The 24,911-nt window shown below is 45.4% G+C and overlaps 10 protein-coding genes and 1 non-coding gene across 11 annotated transcripts; 6 read left to right on the top strand and 5 right to left on the bottom strand.

Annotated features, from left to right (window-relative positions):
* Positions 1-1,670: 1,670 nt before the first annotated feature.
* Positions 1,671-2,928, top strand: FMAN_12050 (uncharacterized protein; the record flags this gene model as incomplete). The annotated part of the gene is made up of 3 exons (XM_041824795.1): positions 1,671-1,716; positions 1,787-2,526; positions 2,572-2,928. The coding sequence occupies 3 exons, from the start codon at positions 1,671-1,673 to the stop codon at positions 2,926-2,928; spliced, it is 1,143 nt and encodes a 380-aa protein (XP_041690240.1).
* Positions 2,929-4,645: 1,717 nt separating this feature from the next.
* On the bottom strand, positions 4,646-6,025 carry FMAN_12049 (uncharacterized protein; the record flags this gene model as incomplete). Its single annotated transcript, XM_041824794.1, has 4 exons — positions 4,646-5,094; positions 5,149-5,154; positions 5,204-5,228; positions 5,279-6,025. 4 exons carry the CDS (start codon positions 6,023-6,025, stop codon positions 4,646-4,648), a joined length of 1,227 nt encoding a protein of 408 aa, XP_041690239.1.
* Positions 6,026-7,536: 1,511 nt separating this feature from the next.
* rrna42 lies at positions 7,537-7,652 on the bottom strand. Its single transcript, XR_005994034.1, has one exon. It is a non-coding gene; the product is annotated as a ribosomal RNA (ribosomal RNA).
* Positions 7,653-10,011: 2,359 nt separating this feature from the next.
* Positions 10,012-11,567, top strand: FMAN_12048 (uncharacterized protein; the record flags this gene model as incomplete). The annotated part of the gene is made up of 3 exons (XM_041824793.1): positions 10,012-10,258; positions 10,305-10,487; positions 10,540-11,567. The coding sequence occupies 3 exons, from the start codon at positions 10,012-10,014 to the stop codon at positions 11,565-11,567; spliced, it is 1,458 nt and encodes a 485-aa protein (XP_041690238.1).
* Positions 11,568-12,181: 614 nt separating this feature from the next.
* Positions 12,182-12,412, top strand: FMAN_12047 (uncharacterized protein; the record flags this gene model as incomplete). Its single annotated transcript, XM_041824792.1, has 2 exons — positions 12,182-12,319; positions 12,365-12,412. 2 exons carry the CDS (start codon positions 12,182-12,184, stop codon positions 12,410-12,412), a joined length of 186 nt encoding a protein of 61 aa, XP_041690237.1.
* Positions 12,413-16,205: 3,793 nt separating this feature from the next.
* On the top strand, positions 16,206-16,595 carry FMAN_12046 (uncharacterized protein; the record flags this gene model as incomplete). The annotated part of the gene is made up of 2 exons (XM_041824791.1): positions 16,206-16,218; positions 16,279-16,595. The coding sequence occupies 2 exons, from the start codon at positions 16,206-16,208 to the stop codon at positions 16,593-16,595; spliced, it is 330 nt and encodes a 109-aa protein (XP_041690236.1).
* A 551-nt stretch (positions 16,596-17,146) lies between these two features.
* On the bottom strand, positions 17,147-17,767 carry FMAN_12045 (uncharacterized protein; the record flags this gene model as incomplete). Its single annotated transcript, XM_041824790.1, has 1 exon — positions 17,147-17,767. The coding sequence occupies one exon, from the start codon at positions 17,765-17,767 to the stop codon at positions 17,147-17,149; it is 621 nt and encodes a 206-aa protein (XP_041690235.1).
* A 1,285-nt stretch (positions 17,768-19,052) lies between these two features.
* FMAN_16235 (uncharacterized protein) lies at positions 19,053-19,350 on the top strand (the record flags this gene model as incomplete). Its single annotated transcript, XM_041824788.1, has 3 exons — positions 19,053-19,076; positions 19,125-19,184; positions 19,243-19,350. 3 exons carry the CDS (start codon positions 19,053-19,055, stop codon positions 19,348-19,350), a joined length of 192 nt encoding a protein of 63 aa, XP_041690234.1.
* Positions 19,351-19,521: 171 nt separating this feature from the next.
* Positions 19,522-21,106, bottom strand: FMAN_12044 (uncharacterized protein; the record flags this gene model as incomplete). Its single annotated transcript, XM_041824787.1, has 6 exons — positions 19,522-20,018; positions 20,064-20,394; positions 20,445-20,512; positions 20,567-20,782; positions 20,834-20,960; positions 21,011-21,106. The coding sequence occupies 6 exons, from the start codon at positions 21,104-21,106 to the stop codon at positions 19,522-19,524; spliced, it is 1,335 nt and encodes a 444-aa protein (XP_041690233.1).
* Positions 21,107-21,685: 579 nt separating this feature from the next.
* Positions 21,686-22,702, bottom strand: FMAN_12043 (uncharacterized protein; the record flags this gene model as incomplete). The annotated part of the gene is made up of 2 exons (XM_041824786.1): positions 21,686-22,003; positions 22,088-22,702. The coding sequence occupies 2 exons, from the start codon at positions 22,700-22,702 to the stop codon at positions 21,686-21,688; spliced, it is 933 nt and encodes a 310-aa protein (XP_041690232.1).
* A 544-nt stretch (positions 22,703-23,246) lies between these two features.
* Positions 23,247-24,809, top strand: FMAN_12042 (uncharacterized protein; the record flags this gene model as incomplete). The annotated part of the gene is made up of 1 exon (XM_041824785.1): positions 23,247-24,809. The coding sequence occupies one exon, from the start codon at positions 23,247-23,249 to the stop codon at positions 24,807-24,809; it is 1,563 nt and encodes a 520-aa protein (XP_041690231.1).
* Positions 24,810-24,911: the final 102 nt, after the last annotated feature.

Genomic DNA, 24,911 nt, shown 5'->3' with positions numbered 1-24,911 from the left:
CAAAGCTTGCTGACTAGCTACACTGGACTTTACAATCCTTCTACAACTCTCATCTATTTTATAGGCCATCATAGGTCATATCCCCCTAGCGATGCCGAAGATGACTGTCCTCCCTTTTGTCCAGTGCAACATCTATTGGAAGTTGGAGCTCAACCCAATATCCTAGGATATCCCATTACACCACTGCAGATAGCTGTCGCGGCCAGAAACGTTGAAGGGGTTCGTTTACTATTGCATTTCGGGGCTGATCCAAATTATATTGGCGATAAGCTGGGTAGCGCTTGGCCAACAAATAGCGTAATGGCCAGCTTCGACCAGTTCCATGGTATGTCGCCTCTTCGCATTTTCAGAAGTGGTGAGATTGTTTCTTTGGCAGCGGATTGCAGTAAAAGATGGGAACCGCCACGGGAAAATATAGAGGATCTATTACTTGCGTATGGTGGGATGGATTTCCAGTTGGGACATGGTGAGCCATTGACGATATGAACTGGGAGACTTAGTAAAAGGACTGCTGTTAGTTTGGATGTGTGGCGAGGACTTGAATTGAAGAACGATCAGTAGTAAATAAAATAATCAATGATCTAATACATTGCCTTCGAAAGTCAGCCAAGAGCAAGACCCTAGGCAATAGTGAGGGCAAGGAGTATTCTGCCCGTATGTGTTTATTGGTGTCATTTACCTTAATGCCCTGAGGGCTCAAATCTCTTTTAAAACCCTAAACTTATCACAGCCTTCGAAGTTGATCAGGGATTTTTAGTGTGTTGGCTTGATATGTCTCGTTGAGATGCCATACGCTTTAAGCATCAATCGACGATCCAGCAGACACGCAAGCTGGCACAGCTCGTTTCTCCAGGGATGCAACGGAGGTCTGGACCATTGCTGGCGCGGCCAATCAGGTGGGGAGCGTGACGTGCATCATCAGATCATCATTTTGCGAAAATGACCCGTGCACTCGGCAATTGGAGACTGGAAGACAAGCAGAGACACTTGGCACAACCAATGAGGGAAACAACAACATATGTAGCTATTCCATTTCAAGGCTTACGGCGAGATGCTCTCGAAGTAATGAATCAAATTAGTGACTGCTGTGAACAAATGTATTTTGCCTACTGCCAACAGTATGGTCAATTAGACTTGGCTTTAGACTTAACTGTCAGCAGAATATTGCGGATAGGACACATACCAAACCTGCCATCGTTGTCTTGATTTAAACTGCGCAGTGCAGATTCTAAAACGCATGGCTTACACAGCCATCGTCAGATCAAAGTCGTATTGTTCCCAGCCACGTAAGTCACCAGCCCTAAAACAGGAAAACTCACGCCTCCACGCCAAGAAAAAGAGATCTCTTGGCAGGCACAGACCACGATCCCCCGTAGTTGATCGGCGAATGCTTAATTTAGGCTGGGTCTAGAAGCTGGTCATCAGAATTGCGCGGGCCGTGATTGGCTGGCTTAGGAACCATCGCGCTGGGAGGGTTACGTAGGCATGGCTTTTGTGGCTTGGAATGCTTTTCACTGTGAGAAGAATGTTTACTCTCGGTTCGAGGGAGGTGGCTTGAGGTATAAGGAGGAAATTGACCCAGATCGATGCTGTGCCATTCCGCCTAGCAATTCAGTCACGTTTTGCCTTGTTTCTTTTTTTGCACACTGCCTGCTTGTGTTACGTCCAGGATGAATCGTTTTCTAGACATGGTATTTGCCTTTGTCTTGTCTCTCTGTGAGTGGTTAACCCTTCAGTAGTGAGTCTAGTGACCACTGACCAAAGACTTACGATCTACCCCCTTCAGTTGTCACCATCGCCCATGCCTCCCCAGTGTCCTACTGCGATGCATCCTCAAGCAAAGTCTGCTACAGCTGGGCTGTTCCATCGTCAACTTCCTCACTCTACATTCGCCTCGAAGCCCCAACCACGTACCAATGGGTCGCCCTCGGCACCGGCTCCGGCATGAGCGGCTCGACGATGCTCGTTATATACCAAGACGGCTCGGGCAATGTCACCTTGAGCACTCGCAAGGGACACGGTCATGATATGCCGACGTATCAGGCCATGAGCGGTATCAGGCTTGTCGAGGGAAGCGGCGTGTCGAATGGCTCGATGGTTGCCAACATCCACTGGAAAGATGCGAGCATACAAGGAACTGCTAATTGGATCAGTGCCTGGAAGAAGGGTAGCTCTCTGGACACAAGCGATGCAAGCAGTGATTTTGCTGAGCATGATGGAACGGATAGCTTCTCTGTTGATCTTTCCAAAGCTACCGTCAGCGGCACGTCCAACCCTTTCCTCAACTCACCCAACACTACACCAAGCGACAATGCTGTCTCCGGCGGCGGTGGAGGTGAAGATCATACTGGCTCAGCACACGGCGTTATCATGGCCGTCGTTTTCCTCGTCGGGTTCCCAATTGGCTCTGTTCTCATGCCTCTGCTTGGGAAATGGCTTATTCATGCATCGTGGCAGATCATCGCCTTTGTAGGAATGTGGATTGGCTTTGGGATTGGGAAAATCGCTGCTGATCGTGGAGGAGATGTAAGTCCCATGCATCATTTGTCAACATTAACTAACATTCTATAGTGGTTCCATGAACCTCATGTTGTCCTAGGGACAATAGTGTGCGTCTTGATGATCGTGCAGCCTATTTTGGGATGGATGCACCACAGGAATTATGTCAAGTACCAACGTCGAACGACAATCAGCTATGGACATATTTGGTACGGGAGAGACATCATGATTGTCGGGATAATCAACGGAGGCATCGGGTTGCAGTTATCTAGTGCATCTACAGCCTTGATTGTTGGATACAGTATTGTCGGTATTCTTGTCTCTGCCATTTACGCTGCCGGCGCTGTCCGCAAGGTTGTCCAGATGAAGAGAAAGGAACATGAATTGCTGTCGGATCCATCGAATAGCGCTTTGGAATTGCAGGCATAGTTTAGAGTTGAAAGTCAAGAATTGCAAAGTCATATCATGTTGGGTAACATAGCTCTTTGTTCTTTGACGCAGACCAATTGCATTGCATGGTGGGTATCCTTCACCAAAGGCCCTCGCTCGTAAAGCGGAAGATAGCAAGTGTTAAACATATTGCATCGTACCAGACGTTCTTGGACTCATAGATCCTTACTTTCTGGATGTTCTATTCGTTGATAAACTTAAGGGAATCCGCGAACATACAATATCTCCAACGAGAACACATGCCGTGTACATCGCCGTATCACACATATGTTGATCTGCCTCTATGAAAACAACCTCGTCAATATGTCAGCTGGATTTATTGTTACACCAGACAGTCTGGATGCAGCCGCTTGCCGATGTAATCGCCTATTCTGATACCGCATCGTCGACCTGAACAGCAGACTTATCGCATGGTGCTAGTCGACTTCAAACACTGAGCTAGCAATGACTGACCAAGAGATTCTTGGGAATTACTGAGTTATCAGGCAGCACACCTGCTGAAAGCTTTATGCCAGAGTTCAGCAAGAACAACTGTTGTGAGAAGCACTGGCAGTGTCATATCATTAGTACTAATCATAGCCCCTCTCGTTCTCTTTCTAAAATTTCCTCTCGCGAACAACCTCTTCCATCACCACTTTCGCAAGCTTGCACAAACCTCCTTAACTATCTACATCTCCATTACAAACATCTCCGAGAACACAACAGAAGAATGCCCACTAGAGGAGGAGGACTCTGGGTCTTTCAGGACCAGTACGACTTTGTCACAACTTACCTATGCGACCCTGAGTTCTATCTGCTTCTCGGCATCGTAGTGTGTGCCTACATGGCATGGGTCCCTGACGTCCGTCGCTGCCATGTACGAGCCAACCAAGCAATCACTGAAAAGGTTAAGAAGCTCAAGTTATGCTCCCTGATTGTGTTAGCGGTCTTGGCTCTTATGGTTCTCCATGGAAGATCATTTCCAGACAAGGTCGCCGGGAAGTCTGTCATTAATTGTCAGGTTCATCATACGGATGGGGGCAGTGAGATAGCAACGGGACAGGTTTGGTTAGGAATGGTAGGGCCTGGGAACTTTTATGCTTTTAAACGAGTTAAAGTGGACAGATGTGACATGGAGCGGTAGGAGATGTACCACGACCTTCAGTGAAGAAGTCCAGTATGGATGAAAGGGGCGGAGCCGCACATTTAGCTAGTTTGGAGTTTAGGAATGACTGATGTCACAAAGCGACATTGTACCTAGCCTGGCGTGAACTATACGTTTATATCTTGAACCCTATGGCTACCTCTTAAGATGGCAGTAACAGACAGAAAAGCCTTGTCAGGGGCAGACACCAGCTAATCAAAGTCGATGTATCAAATGGTCGGTACCAATCATCTAAACACCTGTTCATGATTCCATACTGGCTTATTTGTCTGCTTAATAGTAGAACCACAGACCAATGTGCATAATCAATATCTCATTTGGCCATGTTACAAGAATCTATATGCACTTATAGCAGCTGAATGTGACGCGCTTCAACGTTGTCAAGCGCCACAGTTTTGTCTATCGAATCACATTGAAACAAACCATTCTTCAACAAGTTCCAATATCTATGTGTTATTTGTGGGCTTGCATCTCCTCCTTTCAACTATCTTGCTAATTCAACATCAAAGACCAGCTTCACACCCCGGTCTAACACTGTCAGCTGCAACAGCATTAGTTAGCAACACACTGGGAGTAGTAATCGTTCCGCTTAGTGCACTTGGCACCAGAAGCACACTTCTTGGTACCAGTCCAGTTGATACCTCCACACTGACCCCAAGCAGCGACCTCAGCACTAGAAATGGTTTCTACAGAAGGAACCTGAGCAACGGGTGCCTTGGTAGCGGTGGCTTTCTTGGTAGAGACGGGCTTAGTAACAACGGCCTTGGTGGTGGTGCTGGGCTTGGGAGTAGAAGTTTTGGTTGCGGATGCGGCAGTCTTGGTGGTAGGCTCAGATTCGGATGAAGCAGATGCAACGTCAGTGCTGGACTTGCCGGAACCCCAGTTGTTCTTTTGAGAGAGATAGTACCACCAGTTGCGGTACATCCAGCCGTCAAAGTCGGTGATTTCCATGGAGGCACCAGCAAGCATGATGAACTTGGTGATACCAGTGGGAGTCCAGTCTGTTCAAGTTAGTGTCATCGATAGAAAGTGGGTTGTCAGGGGTTGGAAAGTACCATAGACTAGAATTTGTTAGTAGGTATCTTTTGATGCGAGGGAGGGATCACTTACAATCATCGAGAGCAAAGGTATGTCCCTATATAGCCCGTCAGTCTTATCCATGGATAGAAGTATCTGTAGACGTACCATCTCGTGCAAAAGAATGTGGATGCTGTCAGAGTCAAGGTTGTTCATGAAGTACTCACGGCCAACCTCCTGACCCCAGTTGTGACCAAAGCCACCCTCAAGACCATCTTTCAACCAGAGAGAGTGGTCGTAGTGGCGGTCGGCACCAGCTTTGCAGCCACTATAGTCGCCATCAAGGTGAGCATCGCGAGCACACGCGACAGGGCACATAGGGACACCATCAGCATCGAGCTCAGTGTAGACCTCGTAACCGGCGGTGGAGCCCTGAAGTTGGCTCTTGTCCTTGACGGCATATGCGACAATGTTAACCTTGACCTCGTCGTAAGGGAACCCGTTGTAGCCGTAGAGCCACTTGAACCACTTCTGGTACTGGGCGTTATACGCGCTGGCGATCTTGGTTCGTTCAGCCTCAGTGACGGTGGCGCTAGAATCCCATCGGACACAGATGTTAAGGTAACCTTTATTAGCCATGATCTGGTGGAAGCCAGTGTTGACGTTGGCGTCAAGCCCACCGTCGTAGGTCTTCTCGTAATGTTCCCAGACCTCCTGAAGGGGAGCTTTCAAGTCCGCAGGCGGGTTCCAGCCCGACTGGCGCTTGACAGGACGATTGCGAGGCATGTCGGAGAAGCCGCGCTTGCTCTGAGGCTCGGCAAGAAGAGCTTTCCAGACGGCACCGTCGAGATCTGACTGCGCGATGGCAGAGACGGCAAGACCGCTGAAGACGGCGGAGATGGTAGAGACACGCATATCGATGGTATTTTGAATGAGTGAATGAATGACTTCAGAAACGATTGAATAAGAATGTACAGAAAAGAAACAGAAAAATGACTCTGGCCCAAGCAGAGTGAATAAACGAATGTGAGTTGCGATAAAAATAAGGCCATAAGCTTAAAATCGTAGGGCCACGCCTATTATATGCATATCTGCCATCGGTATCTCGGGGTTAAATACAAGCCTTTAGCGCTATGCTGTCCCATTCTCCGTGTCATGTTTCAGATTATTGGACTTAGGTGATGGTAAAATAACAAAGGCCGGAAAATTATTCGCCGTTGGCTGATGTCCCAGTCTGTCGGAAGTTTTGCACAGATCAGACCTAAAATGGTATTTTTCTTTGTCTTACCCCAGTTATTTCTGAAACTCATTCGACAAAATCGGACGGCTGATCCTAGAATACGAGATCGAAGCATGGATTGTCGGATAACGACTAAGTGGAGATGTTCTAGCCCAACCACAATTCAATGGTTACGCGCTTAACGCGTTGGTGTCGTTAGCTTACGAGCTTGTTTGGGATTCAACTGTAATTCAGGAGGATTTCATTTCGCGATATCCACTTATACTCAAGCTTATCCTGTCTATCGATCCATAATCCCAAGAACGCCAAAGAAACACAGGCAGCCTCAAGAATCCACCACGCCGAAGAATAAGGCTGAGCAAGATGTTGTCGCCCAGGCCTGCTTGAAGATGGCTTTAGAAGCAATTAATGGTAAGAAAAAGGTGAGACCCGACGATGGAAAGGGCTTGTTGAAGCATACAGAGCGCTGAGTATTAGTTTCGACGCTCAACATCTCACTGAAGGGAACTGCCACTTACATGAAAGAAGATATCGGCTAAACAGGTCTTGAATACAGCAACCCATGTATTCTGAGGCAGCTTTTGCCTTTGGCTCTGACTATAGTGAACCATCTTAAGGAGATATTCCCGGAATCTCCCCAATCCGAATCCCCAAATATGGCTTACTCTCGGCTGTGTTAAGTCTTCAAGCTTTGATTTACTCAATCATACTTGTGCTAATCCTTGATCTTATCCTCGGCTTCTTCAATAATTAGTGACATCAACCCAAAACGATTCAGCAATGCCTCCTCAACTATGGCCATTTGCTGAAGATTGCCATCTGCTGGTACTTGCTGCATCTGCTGTATGGGCACTAGTTTAGACTTTGGAGAGACTGGTGGAGATGGGTGGTAATGAACCCCCATGGCCTTAGCCCAGCAGCTAGTAGAAGAGGACTCCCAGAAGCGAAATCGCACTGAACAGTGTTATCGTCAGTAGTCAAATTTGATCCTTTGTACTCCACCGACATATTCGCAACGTTTACGCAACATTAACCAAAAGGCACCAAGTCGTGCCAACCTGGCCAACAACCCTATAGATCTAGCGCGACAAAGACAATGGATCAACCCCGATAATGGATAACGTCAAAAGCATACAAGACCATTGGCTCAGCCTGAGTGGTTGGTGGCAAAAATGCAATTGACAAAAACATACAACAGCGGGGATTCGCTGGTCGTCACCGACCCAACTACTAATCTGCCGGTTAGTGGCTTGACTATGGGAGAGCAGACGGGATCCCGTATTTTCCACTACCTATGGTCGTATGTAGCTGTTGAAGTCTGCTTGTGGCTTATGTCGAGCCGCTGAAGATCAGAAGGTTTTATGCGAGCTCATTGACCTTAACGTCGTCCCTCTCGGAATGCCTCCCAAACCTGAACCGATTGATCTTGATGAAGTGACTCGGCGCTTAGAGGTGGAAGCTCAGCGTCAATCAGAATTCTGGCGTCGTCAATTGACTGCATGGCTGTGGTCTTGGGTTTCCTGGCCTTTCGCCATGAAAGAACCTGCAGCTAGACAACAGGAAAGCGGAAAAGGGACAAAGAGGGCATGAGAGGATAATGACGAAGAAGAGCCTCCGCGCCGTCACAGGGTTATTAGAAAGTGCAAATCTACAGCGGTGGCTAACAACCAGAACTCTGGGCCTTAACAGAGGCAATCGCGGTGGTCGCGTTAACAACAAAGAGGAAGATAAATAAGGGGCGCAAATTCACTTAAGGGCAAAGGACATACACAGTAAAGGACTGGCATTACTGCATTTAATAATTTTACTATATCCGAGTTAAGTCACTGTTTGTGGTTAATTTATTAAATAAAAATAATTCCTTTTCTTAGTGGGCATACTCATACTTCCCTTCTATGTCTTCTCCGCATAAGAAGGACAAGGAAATTGTTGACTTCATCATTGCAACTAACTCTGACATACATGCAGAAGTCTTATTACTTATCCACTCGAAAGGTACCTTTCACAAAACGGAGCCACTATGTTGCCATTGTCAGTCGCCATATCTTGGAAATGTAAATAAGTGTGCAGAGCAACACAAACATTGGAGGGAACATTGGAGGGAAAAGCGAGATAGACTCCCTCTTGTCTCAGCATTAAGGACGAGTGGACACATAGCATGTAGGATGTGATGACTGTAAGTGTGGCTGGGCTCTGGTCTTTTATCTCTAAGTTGTAAGCCAGAGGTGTTATTTGTTATAAAAGCTTGGGGTAAAAAGCTTGAATTAGCGCACAGAACTTGGAACGTATATGTTGCTGTAGTATTAAGTATATAAATAAAGCCGTTTAATGAATTTTGCTCGATGAATTTAAGTGAAGAATGTTATATAATAACATTACGCGATGCACTCTAGATAGCGCAGGCAGCTAATAGTAACACTATTTATTTAATGAAATTTACGCAATAAATATTGCCTATAAACTTAGTAACTTAACTACAATAATACTAGCCATTATAAGTGCAATATTAAATTACACAGCGTTATGTCTAAGTCGATTTGATCCAGGACAACAACGCACCTGGCCCTAGGCTGTTCGTGGTGGAACCCGTTTTGGATAATGCGCCTTTTGTGCTTATCAAGCGGCCCTACCCACTGTAGCAAGCGAACTTGGACAGACGTCAACCTATCAGTAACAAGATTCATTGCAAGATGACCTCCATCATTGTATCTTACATTTCGCGAATGCTCATGTGAATCTAAATCCTCCAAGGCATTTCCCCTCCCTTCGTCGGAAGTTCCTCAGGCTCCAGTGGCCGCCGTCTTGCTTGCATGGTGTGTTTCTCGATCTTTCTTATCGCCAATATTTCTTTAGTGCTGCAGAATAATTATGCCAGACTGCTTGCGCTGTGATGTTTGTAAAGCGTGGCGCTGGTGGCTTCATTCCTCTCGCCAGCGGTGTTACTGCAGATATTGTCAAGCTGGCTGTGCGAGGTTCCTATATGGCCTTGGCTACTGTTGCTCCTGTTCTTGGTCCTACTCTGGCACCTGCGTTTGGCGGTGTCTTAACTCTGTATCTTGGGTGGCATTCCATCTTTTAGTTACTGGTTATCGCATGCATCGTTCTGGGTGTCTTGTTTCTCTTTTCTTCCCTGAGATCAAACGCAAGCTTGTTGACAACGAGTCGCATGTCCCGCCTCGTCTTCATCAACTATTATATTTCTTCTTGGCAGATATCATGGATATAAGAGAGATCGATCCCAGTTCCTCATCTTAAGGATGGAAGACAAGACATCGCAAGACATCATATGTGTTACCGACGATTCATCCTAAAGGGCCTCGGCGACTAAATCTCTTATGCCCTATCATTTAAGCCTTTCAACAACGAATAATTTAGACTCCATGCATTTATACTTATATATTTATGGTCTTCTTTCTGGTAGTCATAGTCTTAAAGGGTTCTGCTCTTGCCCTTCTCCAGAGCTTATTCAATTTATTGCGAGCTGTAAACCTCAGCCTAGCCCCGCGTTCATACTGTCATGCACTTGTCCTATTGGTTGACTAGCCTCGGCTAACTATTTAACTAGATCCACTTCTGCTACCCTACGTATGTGGTGGTTTCTGACATTGTTGGTCATACCTTGCTCGTCTCCTCTCTATTATTGTTTACATTATCTATCACAATGAGTAACACAGAGACTCTAGAATTGTCTAGCCAGATTGAGTCCCACGAGCTCCGTACTTGGCCGGCACCAGTATCGCAGACAGCAGTCTTTCAGCTTCCTACCACGTCATCCTCCCACCTAGAAGTTGATCATGAGGTTCACCTTGCCAACGAACATGAGACACCACAACTAGCTCCCATAGACGGAGGGATCGCAGCATGGCGACTCCTCGGTGCAGCCTTTGTGTTTGAGACTCTGCTATGGGGTGCGTAGCTTCTCCTCACATCATAGCTGCAACTGACAGTGCTTAGGGTTTCCCTTGTCTTTTGGTGTGTTCCAGGACTACTATTCCAGAATCCCAGCCTTCGCTAGCAGTCCGTACATCGGCGTCGTCGGCACCATAGCCTCTGGTCTTGGCTACATAGGAGCTCCGTTCATCATGCCTTTCATCCAGAAACACCAGCGATGGCGACGGCAGATGATTTGGGTTGGCTGTAGGTCAATCGCCTTATCGACGCTCTTTGACTAATGCTTTTCACTGAACAGGGCCCATTTGTATCGGCGGGCTCGTAGCAGGTTCATTCGCCAATACCCTCGAGACTCTGATCCTCACACAAGGTGTCACTTATGGTGTTGGCTTTCTGATTCTCTACTACCCTATCCTCATGATGGTCAATGAGTACTGGGTCGCTCGTCGCGGGATGGCCTACGGACTACTCTGTGGTGCGTCTGGTGTTTCTGGTGCTGTCATGCCGTTTGTTGTACAGGCTCTTCTCTCAACTTACGGCTATCAAACGACACTACGTGCTGTTGCTGTTGGCCTAGCTATTCTTACAGGACCTCTGATCCCATTCCTTGACGGTCGACTACCGCCCTCGGCGCACGTCAACACGCCCAAGACGAATTGGTCCTTCTTTAAAAGTCCTATCTTCTGGCTATACTCTGTATCCAACCTATTCCAGGGCTTTGGGTACTTCTTCCCTTCATTGTATCTCCCATCTTTCGCGACATCGCTGGACCTCGGCGCAAGATCTGGGCCTATACTTCTCGCCGTCATGAGCGTATCTCAGGTTGCTGGACAGTTTGTATTTGGTTACCTCTCAGACCGCAAGGTACCACTTGATGTCCTTGCTTGTTCCTCTACCCTTGTTGCGGCCGTGACGACTCTCACTATGTGGAGACTGGGAGATTCTTTTCCCGTCCTGATCGGGTTTACTATTCTGTATGGCTTCTTCGGGGCCGGCTACACTGCTATCTGGGCAAGGATGAGCACAACCATTACGGACGACGCGACAGCTGGACCCATTGTCTTTGGTCTGCTCAACTTCGGCAAAGGTGTTGGCAACGTGCTCGCAGGCCCCATTGGCGGTCTGCTGGTTTATAACAGCAGTGCCCTACAACACTCGTCTGCTGCTAATCTTTTGATGCCGTCGTCGTATCAATGGGTTATTATCTTTACTGGGTGCTGCATGTTCGCGAGCACGTCTACTATACTCTTGCGACACGCAAGGCGTCTTTTGGGAGCGATGGTTTTGCTTGCTACTACATTTATCGGAAACTGCCTCCCCAACTAATTGCCCTATTTTCTTTCTCTCAAATTATCGTCTACAGTTAAGTAAGGAGTCATATCATTTAAAAGCTATCCACCGCTATTTGGGGACACATGCATTTGCAGTGCTTGATAAGTGATAGAACAATTGTGGGTGCACTCATAGTTATCATTACCGAGATGGGATATTGTCCAGGGCATTGCTCAGTGTAGGCTGGCCGAGAGCCACACTGACATAGAACCACGTATTTGAGAAACTACACAACCCGCAGAACAGCACTCGGATTTAAGTCTGCGAACTGTTTCAGGATGATTGATTTGTCACACGAAAAGATGCGTCGATCTGCTGTTGGTCTTATGTTAAAATCCATTCCCTTGTTCGTCCCAATCTTGTTCATTTTCATTTGTTCACTCGTTGGTTACCCATTAATAACGCCTTCAATGATGTTGTCAGAACATCAAGCACGAAATCAACTCCCCACAATGCACAGTATAAAGATTCTCTCGGTCGCCCTAGAGACTGACATCTTCTCATCTTCTACATCAGTACATCAAGTGCCGTCTTCCCCCATTACCCACTGACCTCACTCACCAGACAGGCATCACCAACACCCAAAACAACCGACATCAGGCTAAACAATGGAGCCTTCTGATAGTGGTCGTTCCGAGAGTTCTAGGAATCATGGGCAATTTGATGACGTGCTCGAAGAAGTCTTTCTGCTCGATGATATTTGGACAACCGCATGGGAAGAACCGAATGCGAGCGAGGATGGAATGGTTCTTGTTGATGCTAGGCAGTATGCCGCTTTTCTGAAATGGCAGGCCGAGAATCAGGAAGACGAGTCTAGCAGTGCCCCCCTGGACCGCTAAGGCAAGTTCCCCGATATCTCCGAGAAAGACACTATCAATCCGGACCAGCTTAAGGAGCCAGCAAACAAAAGGCAGTCAACCGAACATGACGTTAGGGATCAACCTTCACCTCGCTATGGTGATTCATCGAGTGATGACAAAGCACAGGTATGGTGCGAGGAATTCGAAAGAAAAATGGACAGAATGGATATCCGGAAGGAGTTTCGACAAATGCTCAAGCTCCTCTAAATGTCACAACTTATGGATAACGACATCCGGCTCTTCGAAATGGTCAAGAAGAAGGATGATGAGCAAAGGCAAGACAGCTCTTACAAGAACACAAACTGAAAAGGGACAGGCTGAGGACAGAAAAGCTTCAGACGATCCGAGATGCGTGCTCTGGTTCTGCCTGCTTTGGGGCTCAAGGACAGTGGACTTAAGATATGTATAGCATACAGGCGTACCAAATACTTCTAAGAGTAACGATCGGCTGGTCTGGCGTGAGAAGTTTCTAAGCTGATTGAGGATGCCAAGCTGGTTGGTTTGAGAATAGCTTGTTCTCACTATAAAATGGAAGAAAGGAGCCTTATACTGGTCACAAGGCTGCAGAGTGAAGAACTTATAATAATTAATAGTTAAAGCTTATAATATCTTAACAAGATATATTAAGCTAATACACTGAAAAATACCAATAAACTTTAGGCTTCTAAAGATAATATATAAATATAGCCTTTCTAAAGATAGGTCTTTTAATTAAAATTAAAATAATATACTTTTATAATAACTTAATAAATAGTAAAGACCTTATATTAAAATAAGAAATAACTTAAAGTATTTTGATAGGTATTTTATATTTTTCTTTATTTTCTATTAATAAGACTAAATTCCTTATAAATTAAAATCTTAATGCTATAATAAAGCTTTATAGATATAATAAGATTACTATACTTTAAGTTTAAAACCTTTATAACTTATTTAATAAAGCTTTATTTAATTAAAAACTTAATTCTAATTATAATTAAATCTTTAATAAGCTTTTTTATTAAATACTACTAGCCTATTTAACTTTTCTTTATACTTATAGCTATAAAATCCTAATATTTATTATCTCTTATAGGTTTAATACTATATATACCTAACTTAAATTCTCTTTTATTAATTTTACCCTTTTAACTTTATTATTTAATAATTCTTTAATTATTTTATAATATTTCTCTTTAACATAAAGAAAAGGTCTTATTATTATAATATAGCTATAATAGCTAAATTTAATAACTTTTAAAAAGACTTTATTATTAAGGCTATTTTTCTTTATAGCTATATTAAGACTTTAAAACTTTATTAATTTATTTAACTTTTTATAAATTTAATTATTAATAATAAAGAAAAAGGCTAAAATTAAGGTTATAATTTTTATATTTATTAATAATTAATTATTAATTAGCTATTATATAGTAAAAGTTATTTTAAAAGTATTATCTTAAGTTAATAGATTTATTTATATTAAATAGCTTACTTTTAGGTATTTTATATACTTTAAGCTTAATTATCTTTATAGTTAAGTAATAGCTACTTATTTATATACCTTTAGAATTAATTATTAAGATATTTAGCTAAAAAGCTAAAAGTAAGATTTTAGATAATAATAAGGGCAATAAGTATTTTACCTATATATATTTTTTTAGTGTTCTTTACCTTTATAGCCTTAAGGCTAAAGCCTCTTTTTAACCCCTTAACCCTATTATAGAAACTGCTGTAATGAGCATTTTGAGAAAACCTGGTTGACGATAACATGCTGACAATTTGGCTGCCTCCTCGTTCAAGAACTAGAAGGAGGATAACTAGCCAACAGGTGGCCAATATACTATCTTCTACAACAGCCCTTTTGGCCGATGGTCTACAGCAACTATATAGAAAAACTATTCCAGCCTGGTCATGTCACCGAGCTTTTAATTTTTCTCTATTTTCTGCATGTTACGTCGATCATCAATTGACTTTTGGGATAGAAATAGTATAGTACCCGCCCAATCGAGCCGTAAGCTGGAGCTGGCAGATGAGTACAGCAGCGCCAGCGCTAGCACCATTCGTGATCTATGCAAGCGCTGACCTCACTTCCGTCTTCAGTAGGATCACTATAATGCTTCTCCATCATATTGCCCTTGATCGGGTGATCCACGCGTACTTCCTTTTGTAAAGGCAGTGTCTTCGTACTCTGACGAGTCGCAGAACGTATCATTCTCCTTTCTCCCTTGAGGAATGGCTGAGTCAACATATTCATACCTCCAGGCCAGGATCACGGTTTGTTTCAGCCACTTCGCAGATCCAACTCGACATGCAGACAGCGAAAGGCGGCAATCTCAATTGGAATGCGAAGGCGCCGCCCTTTCATTCGACACCGCACTCGATTCCACTTCTTGCACGTATTCTCTACTCTTTTCCCCTTCATTTCTCAAACTAGATTTACAGGAGCATAAGGAACAAAAGGGAAGAAAGAAATTACTGTGGCTGCACGATTGAGCATCTTAGTGTCTGAGAAGTGCTTCAGGAAGTGGTAAGCGGTAGGAGCTTAAATCATGGTCAGGGGGGCTCCATCAATCAGGGCTGGGATGCTTTCGACAGGCGTTTGGATTGACCGTCTCAGATTGCTTAGATATAATTGGTCACCTAAGACCTCACTACTGCTACTCCTCAAGATGACTGCCACCAATGCATGATTCACAGCACATTATCCTGAGACCAATGGGACGTTTCGGAAGACCGCGGGAACGGAGGAAGCGGACCGGATTAGAGACATGGGAACAATTGCCGATAGGCTCATTTGCGCCATTATTCACTCGTCCCCGTGTACGGTCCGCCACATAGCAAGGAGAAACAGACCGAAGAGAGCTGAAAGGTAAGGACGCGCAATAGTGGCTCTTACTCAAGTAAGCAGGTTCCACTGTGTCTGACCACGTATCGCTTCGGACTTGGGCTGCCCCCGTCTCGTTTTGCAGAGGTCCCATTACAGGAAGCTCTACCGCTGATTCTTTGCATGACTGTCATGAAGGCTGGGAAGTCATGCTCTCGGTGGTGGAGTGGCTGGCAATTGAAGAGGGTTGAGTGTTTGAGGCCCGACAGGGGAAAACCCTATTACTCCATTTGGAGCTGTGCATGAAGCGGTGAAGAGGGGTAGTGAGACACGGAGACTTGGTGATATGAGATATGGCAAGATGTGAGCACAAGAGCTCAGATTGCGGGAAGACCTGCGATGGAATTTGACAGGAATCTACGGGTTTTCATTTGACTATGAACGAGCGGCGGCCGAGATACAGAGGATTCTTTAGCGTTCAAGATGACAGGTCACAGATAGGGATGAAAGTCGAGATCAAGGCCGTGTCTTATCGTGCCGTGTCTCGGGGCGCGACGTGCATAGCTCCGATCTTAGCCTATGCAACGTGAAAGAGTGTTTCCCACCAAACTTCTGCTCGTCATGTATTCATAGACTATCTCTCCTAAGTTGCGTGCCTCGCCTCAGTCAGCCAAAGCCAGAAACCGCCGACATGACGCTCTCGTATCTGCGATGTTTGTCTGTCGAATGAGACGCGCCTACATTACACCGACATACTGCATGATGTCATGAAGCTTTCAGCTGAGACAGAATATGCCCTCGCCAGCACAAAGCCCTAAATGGCTTGGACAACAGTGCTTACATCCCAGACCATCTCGGAGGGTATATAAGGCATGGACCGCCTGCCTTCTCCGAGGTCTTGAGATATCCTTCATTACACACAAATATCACCTCAAACAGACCAAAGCTACATAAACAGACATCATCATGAGCGCCACAGGTAGGTCAAGTCATACCTCCCAATATTGAGTCTCTAATACTTACTTTTATCCTTAACTAGGCACAGTCCGAGACACCAAGCACGGCAGTATCGGTGAGGTTGAAGCCGGCAAAGGCATCATCACCCGATACGCCGATGGCCGACCCACCCGTTTCACCTTCAAGACGAAGTTTGATCGCCCCCCAAGGGTCCAGATCACGCCAATCTTCATTGACCCAAAGTCAGCATTTAAGCAATACTGGATTTATCATCTTGCTCCTTCTGGTGACCAGGCCGTCGACGAGTCTGGCTTCTACCTGGGATGTTGCGGTGAGACGGGTATGAGTCTTCATTTCGAGTACCTTGCTACTGCTATCTACACGGTTGGGGATGATTGAGTGGTCGATGAGTAAGGAGTTGGAGTGGTTATGACATCCGGTAGACTGGAGGTAGTGCAATTTCATCTTTGCTACCCACGATTCAAGCTTGTATGTAGAAGATGAGAATAACTTCAAGAGGAAATCATGACTACCGCTCGTTCTTCCCTAATAATGGTTTATTGATTCTGTGCTGGAGCTCTCACAGGGCATAATGATAGATAATGACATAACGTAAGGATCAATCAGGTTTGCAAATAAAAGATTTGCCAACTACAGCTTAAAATGAACTATGTATGAGCTAAGGTCACCAATATGAATCAGACGTGTTTATGTAACTTTTGTGATGTTTTCTAGACCTTGAACCAATATGTTTTATGATCTCGAAGGCATGTAGGTCTTTTAATCCAGACTGTTAGGAACCAGCATTAAGCATAACCATCACGGTAAAACTAACAGCATTGACAGCAATTTCTGTACGATTTAACTTTGGGACATGTAAATTTGATATAGCTATCCAATTGCTTTAAGAAAAGTATCTAATAGTCAAAATATCTCTTGGCCTTACACCATCAATCAATCTTGACCTTGCACAGCAAATCCGCCATCTCGTCAACAGGTCCTATCGGAATTCCCTTGAAATTTTTCTCCTTCTTCTCAGGCTCCTCGACCGGCGCGGATCCCTCTGACGTATGAAGAAACCTCAGTAGATGTTCAGGTACCGCGGGCATTTTGAATTCACAGTGGGGAATCCATCTGGCCAGTACCTCCCGCCGAAGCAAGGGATCCTGCATAGCGGACATGTAGGGGGAGACATTCATACCAGGCTTTAAGAGATGGGCATGCTCAACCCAGTCCTCTGCATTCTCCTTTCCGAGACGGAAGGCCTCGGCGACATCAGGGGAGTCAAGAATGTCCTCGAGGATGTCGATTGCAACGCGGACTCCCCAGATCTTCTGCTCAATGGACCATCCGTTCGAAGACTCTGCTTCGAAGTCAAAGTCTAGAAGTTTATCAATGGCTTCCTTAAGACCCAAGATCTTATCCAGGTCGTTGAATGAGTCCCGGGCAATATCCCAGAAGATCGGGTAACAAACCCGATATCCGTGCAGGATGTGAATGTGACATAGACCATCAAGAGTTTCCATGTCGACAGTAGTTTGCTTTGCCTTTGTGGATTGGGCGTTGTTCATGGTGAGTTGTCCTTGACTGAAGAGCTGAGGTATTTAGGCCTTGATGTCTCGATATCTTGATGATTGGTGTATTGGATTGTAGATGTGAGGTGGTGGATGATGGAGTTAATGATTGAATGTGAAACTATCCCATTATATAGTAAACACTCCGCCACAACCAATTGAAGAATAGATAGAGTGTTCAAAGTTCCAAAAAGAGAAAGTAAGAACAGCAAATTCGGTCGTAAAATACAGTACAAGATGCGGTTACGGGTTGTGTTCGCGTCTAGCACTTGTCCCCATTACTGAACATTATATATACGTGCTGTAGTTCCCAGCGAACAGTCAAAGAGGCCGTATTTGTGTGTTCAGAACAAGGCATTTATGGTATTTCTGTTCTTTCAATTGGGTGTTCAAGGTAGCGTCGTTTGTGCGCTCTTAGTCGTCGCGCCCCACTTCACAATGCGATTCGCGTACAGAGGAATATTATCAGATTGAGATGTTTATCCGGAAGCGGATTTGACGTAGGAGGGTATATTATTGGCTAATTATTGAGTGTATGCAATTCTTTGTATCGGCCATTATGGAATAGCATGACGGCAGGGATATCGGTGGTCGAAGTTCTGCGCGCGTCTTCTTGCCTGTGAACACCTTGACGTTTCGATAACAGGTTTGTGCTGTTCAAAGATCATGACAACTATATCCTTGCGCTCTTGGATGAAATTGACAATGAAGACGAAGGTGAAGGCGATGAAGATGGCAAGATTGTTCTTCAAACTTCAGGGCTCTGTCGCATGATCTGGGAGAGGACGTAGGAGTCACTGATAAGAAGATCGACGATTTTGGGTGATGAGATAGAATTCGTCTAGGGCGTCAACGATGGAGCTCTTGTTTGTGTCCGAAATAGTGGTGATTGGCTTCATGAGTTGAGAATCGCGTTACTCCTCGACGTGCAAGAAATCGACACTTTACGAAATAGTATAGGATCGCCCAATTGTGGAGTATATCGGCAAGTGACGACATACTCACCCATAATAGACTTTCCACTATGGCATACATTTCAATGTAATCATTGCCGATTAGCCGTTCAGCAAAACCTAATCCTCTCATCAATAACATAGTGCTCGTCATAATCACCGTATGCACGTCATTGCTGACATTCCGCTGGATAATTCCTGGAGTAAGTCATCAGAGTTGTATATAAGACTTTGTATAGTATCTCCTGATTTATTTACTTTTTGGCAACAAAAGGCCTACAAATTAATCAACCCCCTTTCCAGTACGATAGAAGTTTGCAAGAGCCATAATGCCCGAGACAAAAGCCCAAGCAGTAAGTATTCCCAATCACGTCGACATTCATCCGACTAATCAATTACAGGAAAAGAAGGATCAGTCAGCGCCACCGCCTCAGCCCAAAGAAGCGCATGAACATGAAGAGGTTTGTTTCCTTCATCAACTGAAGCCTTTACCTAAAACATTGTTAATAATCTGAGTAGCATCATCACGGCAAAGACTTTGCAAAAAGGGCCGGCCACGCAATAACTTTTGGTGCAGGTGCCACGATCGGATCAGACGCCGTCAATGGGATTATTAAAAACTTGTAATATTAGCAACATTACACTGTCAATTAATGACACGTTTGTTATAATAGTATAATTGCATTTAAGGGCTATGAGCTTCCAGCGATGACTGAAAAATCCGACAGTCAAGATAAGGATTGAAGACAATTGCGAATGACTAAGTGCAAGTAAGTTGTATTAATGTACACCAGATCATTACGGCGACAATGGTATCTCATCTACACTCTTCAAGATCCGGCTTGCTTCCGTCATAGCCCTCTTCTTTTTCATCCTCCCTCCATTCTCAAATCCCTCACCCAAACTTATCGCTGCTCGTCTCGGTCTCGCAACACGAAGTCGCGAGTCCGTCGTCATTTCAATATCAGCTGCCCACTGCGCAACCTCTTCCTCTTCCGCCTTGATCTCTTGGTCTAACGTCCTTTCGCAATGTGAACCAAATGCAAATATCCGCCCAAATGACGTAGGAAACACTTTGTGTAGAAACAGTCGAACAGTTGGTAGGCATGGCGCTGCGATACTGACGGAGCTTTCTATTCCGGCCCATACCATTAAATCCATGTAGTCCCATGTTATGTTGTTGGAGTGGCCGTAGAGAACGTTGTAGCGCATCTTGAGACAGCTTGCGACGAGGACGACGACTCCAAGGCTGAACATCAAGACAATGCCCAATTTTCGGCGAAAGGTTGATTTTGCTATCAACGTCAGCTCATATCCTTCCAAAATGTAGCCAGACATACTTTTCCATATGAGCGGTATTGGAAGTACCAGAACTACAAGATCAAAGATAATATTGGTGATGTTAATTGACCACTGCAGTTTGTTCAAGTCCATGCACCAAAAGTCGACATCTTCTCCACTGAATCGATCCCAATTCCATCGGATCGGAGTGCACTGGAAGATATTCAGTGACATCAAGGCGCCTGTACTGAGACTGATGATGAGAATGCAAGCCCAACATAGCTGGCAAAACAACGTATAAACATGACACAGACGGATATAGAACAGGATTATTGTGACTTTCGTCATCCCGAGAAGGAGAGTATAGACAGGACAGTCGATCCAAAAGAGCTTGCCAAGTTAGCTTCAAGGGGCTTAGATAAATAGACAGTGAAAATTACCTTGAGGGCATGGGATAGATCATCAGCGTTGACCCACCAAATATCCTGCCCAAATGCCGACATCAACGCTGAAATGAATTAGAAGCTGCTCAACGCGTCAGAGTAGTTGACTCAGTCCTTACCATGGTGTCCAATGCCAAAGTACACGATGTAAATAACCAAAGAAGTAAACGACAGCCAGTCTTCGGGTGAAATCTTCCTGACAATGAATATCTTTGTGTAAACTCGAATGACTGCACAAAGGATGCAGAGAATGTGTATCGATAGGTAAGGCCAGGCATCGTTCCTTCGGTCGCGTCGTGGTCGCTCGCATTTTTGGTCGAGATATCGCAACGACGCTGGGTCGGTCAGTCAACCTATGATGGCCAACTGATCTGGGCATTACGTACCGAAGACTTGGGGAATCGGGCAATGGCTCTTGAGGCAGGGTATCAAGTCATTGTGAAAGGTGGTAGAGGTACAGAAGCAGCTCGGCTTATAGCAGTCCGGGCTGGTCAACGTCCGAAAGCATATTTGCTACTAAAATTAGCAATAAGTACTACAAGGTCAATCAACAATTCACAAACCGCGCAATCTGGAAGACTCGTGTTGAAGCTTGGAGTCCCGAACACACCCGTAAATGCAAGCAAACTAAGAAGCGCAGTTATAACGCCTGCCCTCATCGCGAGAGGCACATCTCAAACCAGACATGGAGTTGAAGAGAACAGGGAAGTTCAGAGGGACCAGGGCCAGGGGAAGGGGACACAAAAAGGGGAGAGAGGCGATGCAGATCATTTTAGTGAGACAATCGTGGTGCATGTGATGGGTTCGGCAGTGGATTTTCCTGGGTGTCGATCCGGTCAAGCGGCTTTGCTAGCTGGTGTCCAATGTCTGAGCGCATCCGTAACAGAATGGCTATTGGAGCTGCGAGTCCAAAAGGGTTCACTACGATTGTTAGCCCAGGAACAGTTCATCGCAAGTGATTCGTTTCATCAGTTGCGATTGGTTGAGAAAGTTGCACTGCCGATGAAACATGAGTCGTGGCGCTGCTTGAGTTTGCACTTGGATCGCTAGACCTGCGCTAATGGGCTTCGCTCGAGTCATGACGATGACACTTCACGTGGGAAATGCTCCGAAGCTTAAATCATGTGCGTCATCACAAAGAAAGAATATTCAGTAAAAGAAGATGCAGTTTTGGTTACATTTGCATACGAATAAAATAATAGCTATCCCGTCCTCAAGCTATTATTGGTAATCTAGTTCTAGTCGGCTGTACCTAACTCCTCCATAAGGTTCTGCTCTGCTGCCTCCATTTCCTTCTTGATCCTTCTTAATGCTGTCGATTCCTTGTCCATCGTATCGCGCGCCCTTTTAAAATCATTACCAATCTGTATAAGTCGTGGAGATTGGATGTTCTTAGCCTTCTCGTCATCGTAGTGCTTCAACATGACATCAAAGTGTTTCAACGAGTCGGCCAAGTCAAGCTTCAGTTGTAGCATAGCAGCCTTTAGCTCGAGGTACTTGGACCTCTTTCTTTCAGAAGAGAGGGCCATCTTATCAAGTAACCCTACCAGAAGTTCCTGCAAGTGTTGGTCCTTGCTTCCGATGTTGTTGGCAACCTCCAATTCCTTCACCCTCTGACGTAGAAAGTTAAGTTCTTATACGTTTTCCTGGACTGCGCCGCGATATCGTTCTATTTCGTTTTCATAATTCAACTCAATGTCATAATATCGGGCCATGTTCTTCTTAGATGACATCATGTGTCGGACCTGTTGAATCTCTTTCTCTTTGACTGTCCTCTTGAGTTCCAAAATCTGCTTTCGCAACTCAGATACAGTGCTGTCGTCCGCAGTGTCTTCCAACTCTTCCGAGTTCTTGAGGGGAGGGCGTTCTTCAATCGGCAAAGTGTTCCCCCGTCGATCCATATAGGGCATTGCTTCGTCGCAGCATGGCCGCCAAGCCAAGACTACGTAGCCCGCTCTCCAAAGCTCACCGAAGCAATCGCGTACCCACTCATCATCGATTGGTCCACCAGACCGGGGACTTTCAACGACAACATCGTCTCGACGGAGCCATTCATATTTCCAGGTGCCAATGAGAACCAATTCATAGGTACCCTTGTGTTTTGTGTCTAAGACATCGGAAGCAACCCACCTGGAAAAGTCATTTTCGGGTGTCATCTGCACAACAAGAGCGTCGCCCTCGTAGCTGTATGCATCAATCATGCATTGGATAATACGCTCACTCGAGAGCAACTCGCGGATTTTGGTTCGGTTCATGGTGAGGTTTCTAGTAGGAATTGTGGGTATTGAGTGGTGTAATTGGGTGCGTTGCTGAGTTTGAAGGTTTATGTTGTTGTTGGTTAAAGAATGAATCGAGCATAAGTAGCTGATAAATCTCCTTATATAGCAAATTCCTGAACAACCCACACTCTTCATTGTAAGGGACTAATAGCTAAATCAAAAGGCAACGTTCAAAAGCTACGGTACTGTTCTACCAGCGACTTGAATATTCATGCATGAACAAGCTAACCTGGCTTTCTTGAGCACGAACACTGAATCACATAACCAATCTAAATGAACTTGGCGCGAAACTACCCGCACCCAGTAGAGATCATCCTAGCTTAGCTCTGTCCAATAGGCGATGGCTGGTCGTTAGGGTACCAAATTTCAATGGTCCTATGACACACTAAATTCACAGAGACCTGCCCAAGACTTTTTGTCACTTAAAAAGTTTCCCCCGCCACACAATACACGGCATTTCAATTTCTCCGCATCGTCCGACCAAAGATCAACTGATATCTACATTTCATTCAGCAGCACCATGACTGCGTTGCCTGAGAGCATTCCAAGACTCTTGAACTTGTCTAACGAAATCTTGCTTGCTGTTTTTACACTATGCAGAAGCACAGAGCGAAAGCATCAAAATGACACCATTTCCAGCCTGAGATTAACCTGCAAGAGGTTTTGCCTGCTCTGCAGCGATTATGCTGTTCGTCGCTGCGGAACTTTAGACTTCAGCCGTCCAGAGAGTGTTGTCCTGTTTCGTCAGGTGCTTGATAATCGTCGCATCGCAGAAGGAGTACGCGAGGTCAATGTGCGATTACATTTCTACCATCCGTGGATTGCCGCCAGTCTTGACAATTTCACCGCAGCCGTTTTATCTGAATGGGGTCAACGAACTCAAATTTTCGATGCAATTGACACCAACTCAGGCGGACATATTACATTCGAGAGTCTGATGCAACGATTCGTCAATGAGGCATATATGCATAACGATGAGTCTGTAGAGTCATCTGCACCACACAACACGGCGAGCCCGACAGACTTTGCAGAGAGTGTTCTCCAACATGCCTATGGAAAGTACAAAGAAAGATACGATTCACAGGTGCGCTCCCACGGCGACGGTGCATTCGCACTGGTAATGGCCAGGATCTTGACAAGACTGCCGAACATCCGGCACGTCATGATCCACGATGGTGTTCTCACAAACAACTATGATCTAGGCCGCAAGTTTGACCCAGTTGGCGAACAAGACACCTCAGCCCAAGCCGGTATTCTAGTTGAAGTCCTTTCTCGGCCAATGCTATGGGAGGAAGCACGTTGGATCCAACCAAACGAATCCATCTGGCCTGGGGTTCCGACGAGACTACTTGTGGATATTCCACTTGCACTAGGCGCTGTAGATTCACTGCTCATCGATCAACTCTCTATCCATGTATCAGCTGCGCCGGATTACACGACGATGCAGCTCAGTAGTGATGAACGAGACAAGTTATCAGATGCCATCAAACGGGTTGATCTTCTGCAATTCAGCTTTCAGCCACGTTGCCGCAGCGGTTGTGGCCCATGGATTAGAAACGAGGAGGATAACGACACGGTCAGGACAGCAACTGAGATGGAGGTCATAAACGAATACTTGGGCGCAATCTTCAACGCCGGATGCATCTCATATGCTGATATAAATCTCGGCGAGTTTTGGTACAGCTTAGGCCTCAAATCCATACTCGCTGCTCCGACCTCAGTTGGCATCAAATTTACATGGCCTCCGGGAACTAACCTACGCTCAATTCATCTGACCGAGATCTCAGTCACCACTACGGAACTTGGAACATTGGCTGCGGCTCTTGACGTCGGATCAGAGATTTCCTTGTTTTTAGTTCACATCAGAGTTGGTTTCTGGCGAGATGCTCTTCAAACATTGAGAGACGGGCTACGTGATCCGCAGTCAGTTTCCATCAGACATCCACTTGGTGGTGAGGTTCAGGACCTCACACAGGATCAAATTGAGTCTGTTTTCGGCTCTCGACATACAGAAGAGGGCACAAAAGCTGAATGTTACGTTATGGGCAGACTGGTAGAGAATCCACTCAATGAAGCTGGATAGGTATCTGACGGCTTTTGAAGACGATGCTGCCCTGGATACAAGATGACGATAGTGACGACGGAAGAATAGAGCCATGTTTTAAGATTACCTCAATTAATGGGC

The sequence above is a fragment of the Fusarium mangiferae genome, assembly GCF_900044065.1.
Source record: "Fusarium mangiferae strain MRC7560 genome assembly, contig: FMAN_scaffold018, whole genome shotgun sequence".
NCBI classification, from domain to species: Eukaryota; Fungi; Ascomycota; class Sordariomycetes; order Hypocreales; family Nectriaceae; genus Fusarium; species Fusarium mangiferae.
This window is presented reverse-complemented; position numbering and strand designations above follow the sequence as displayed.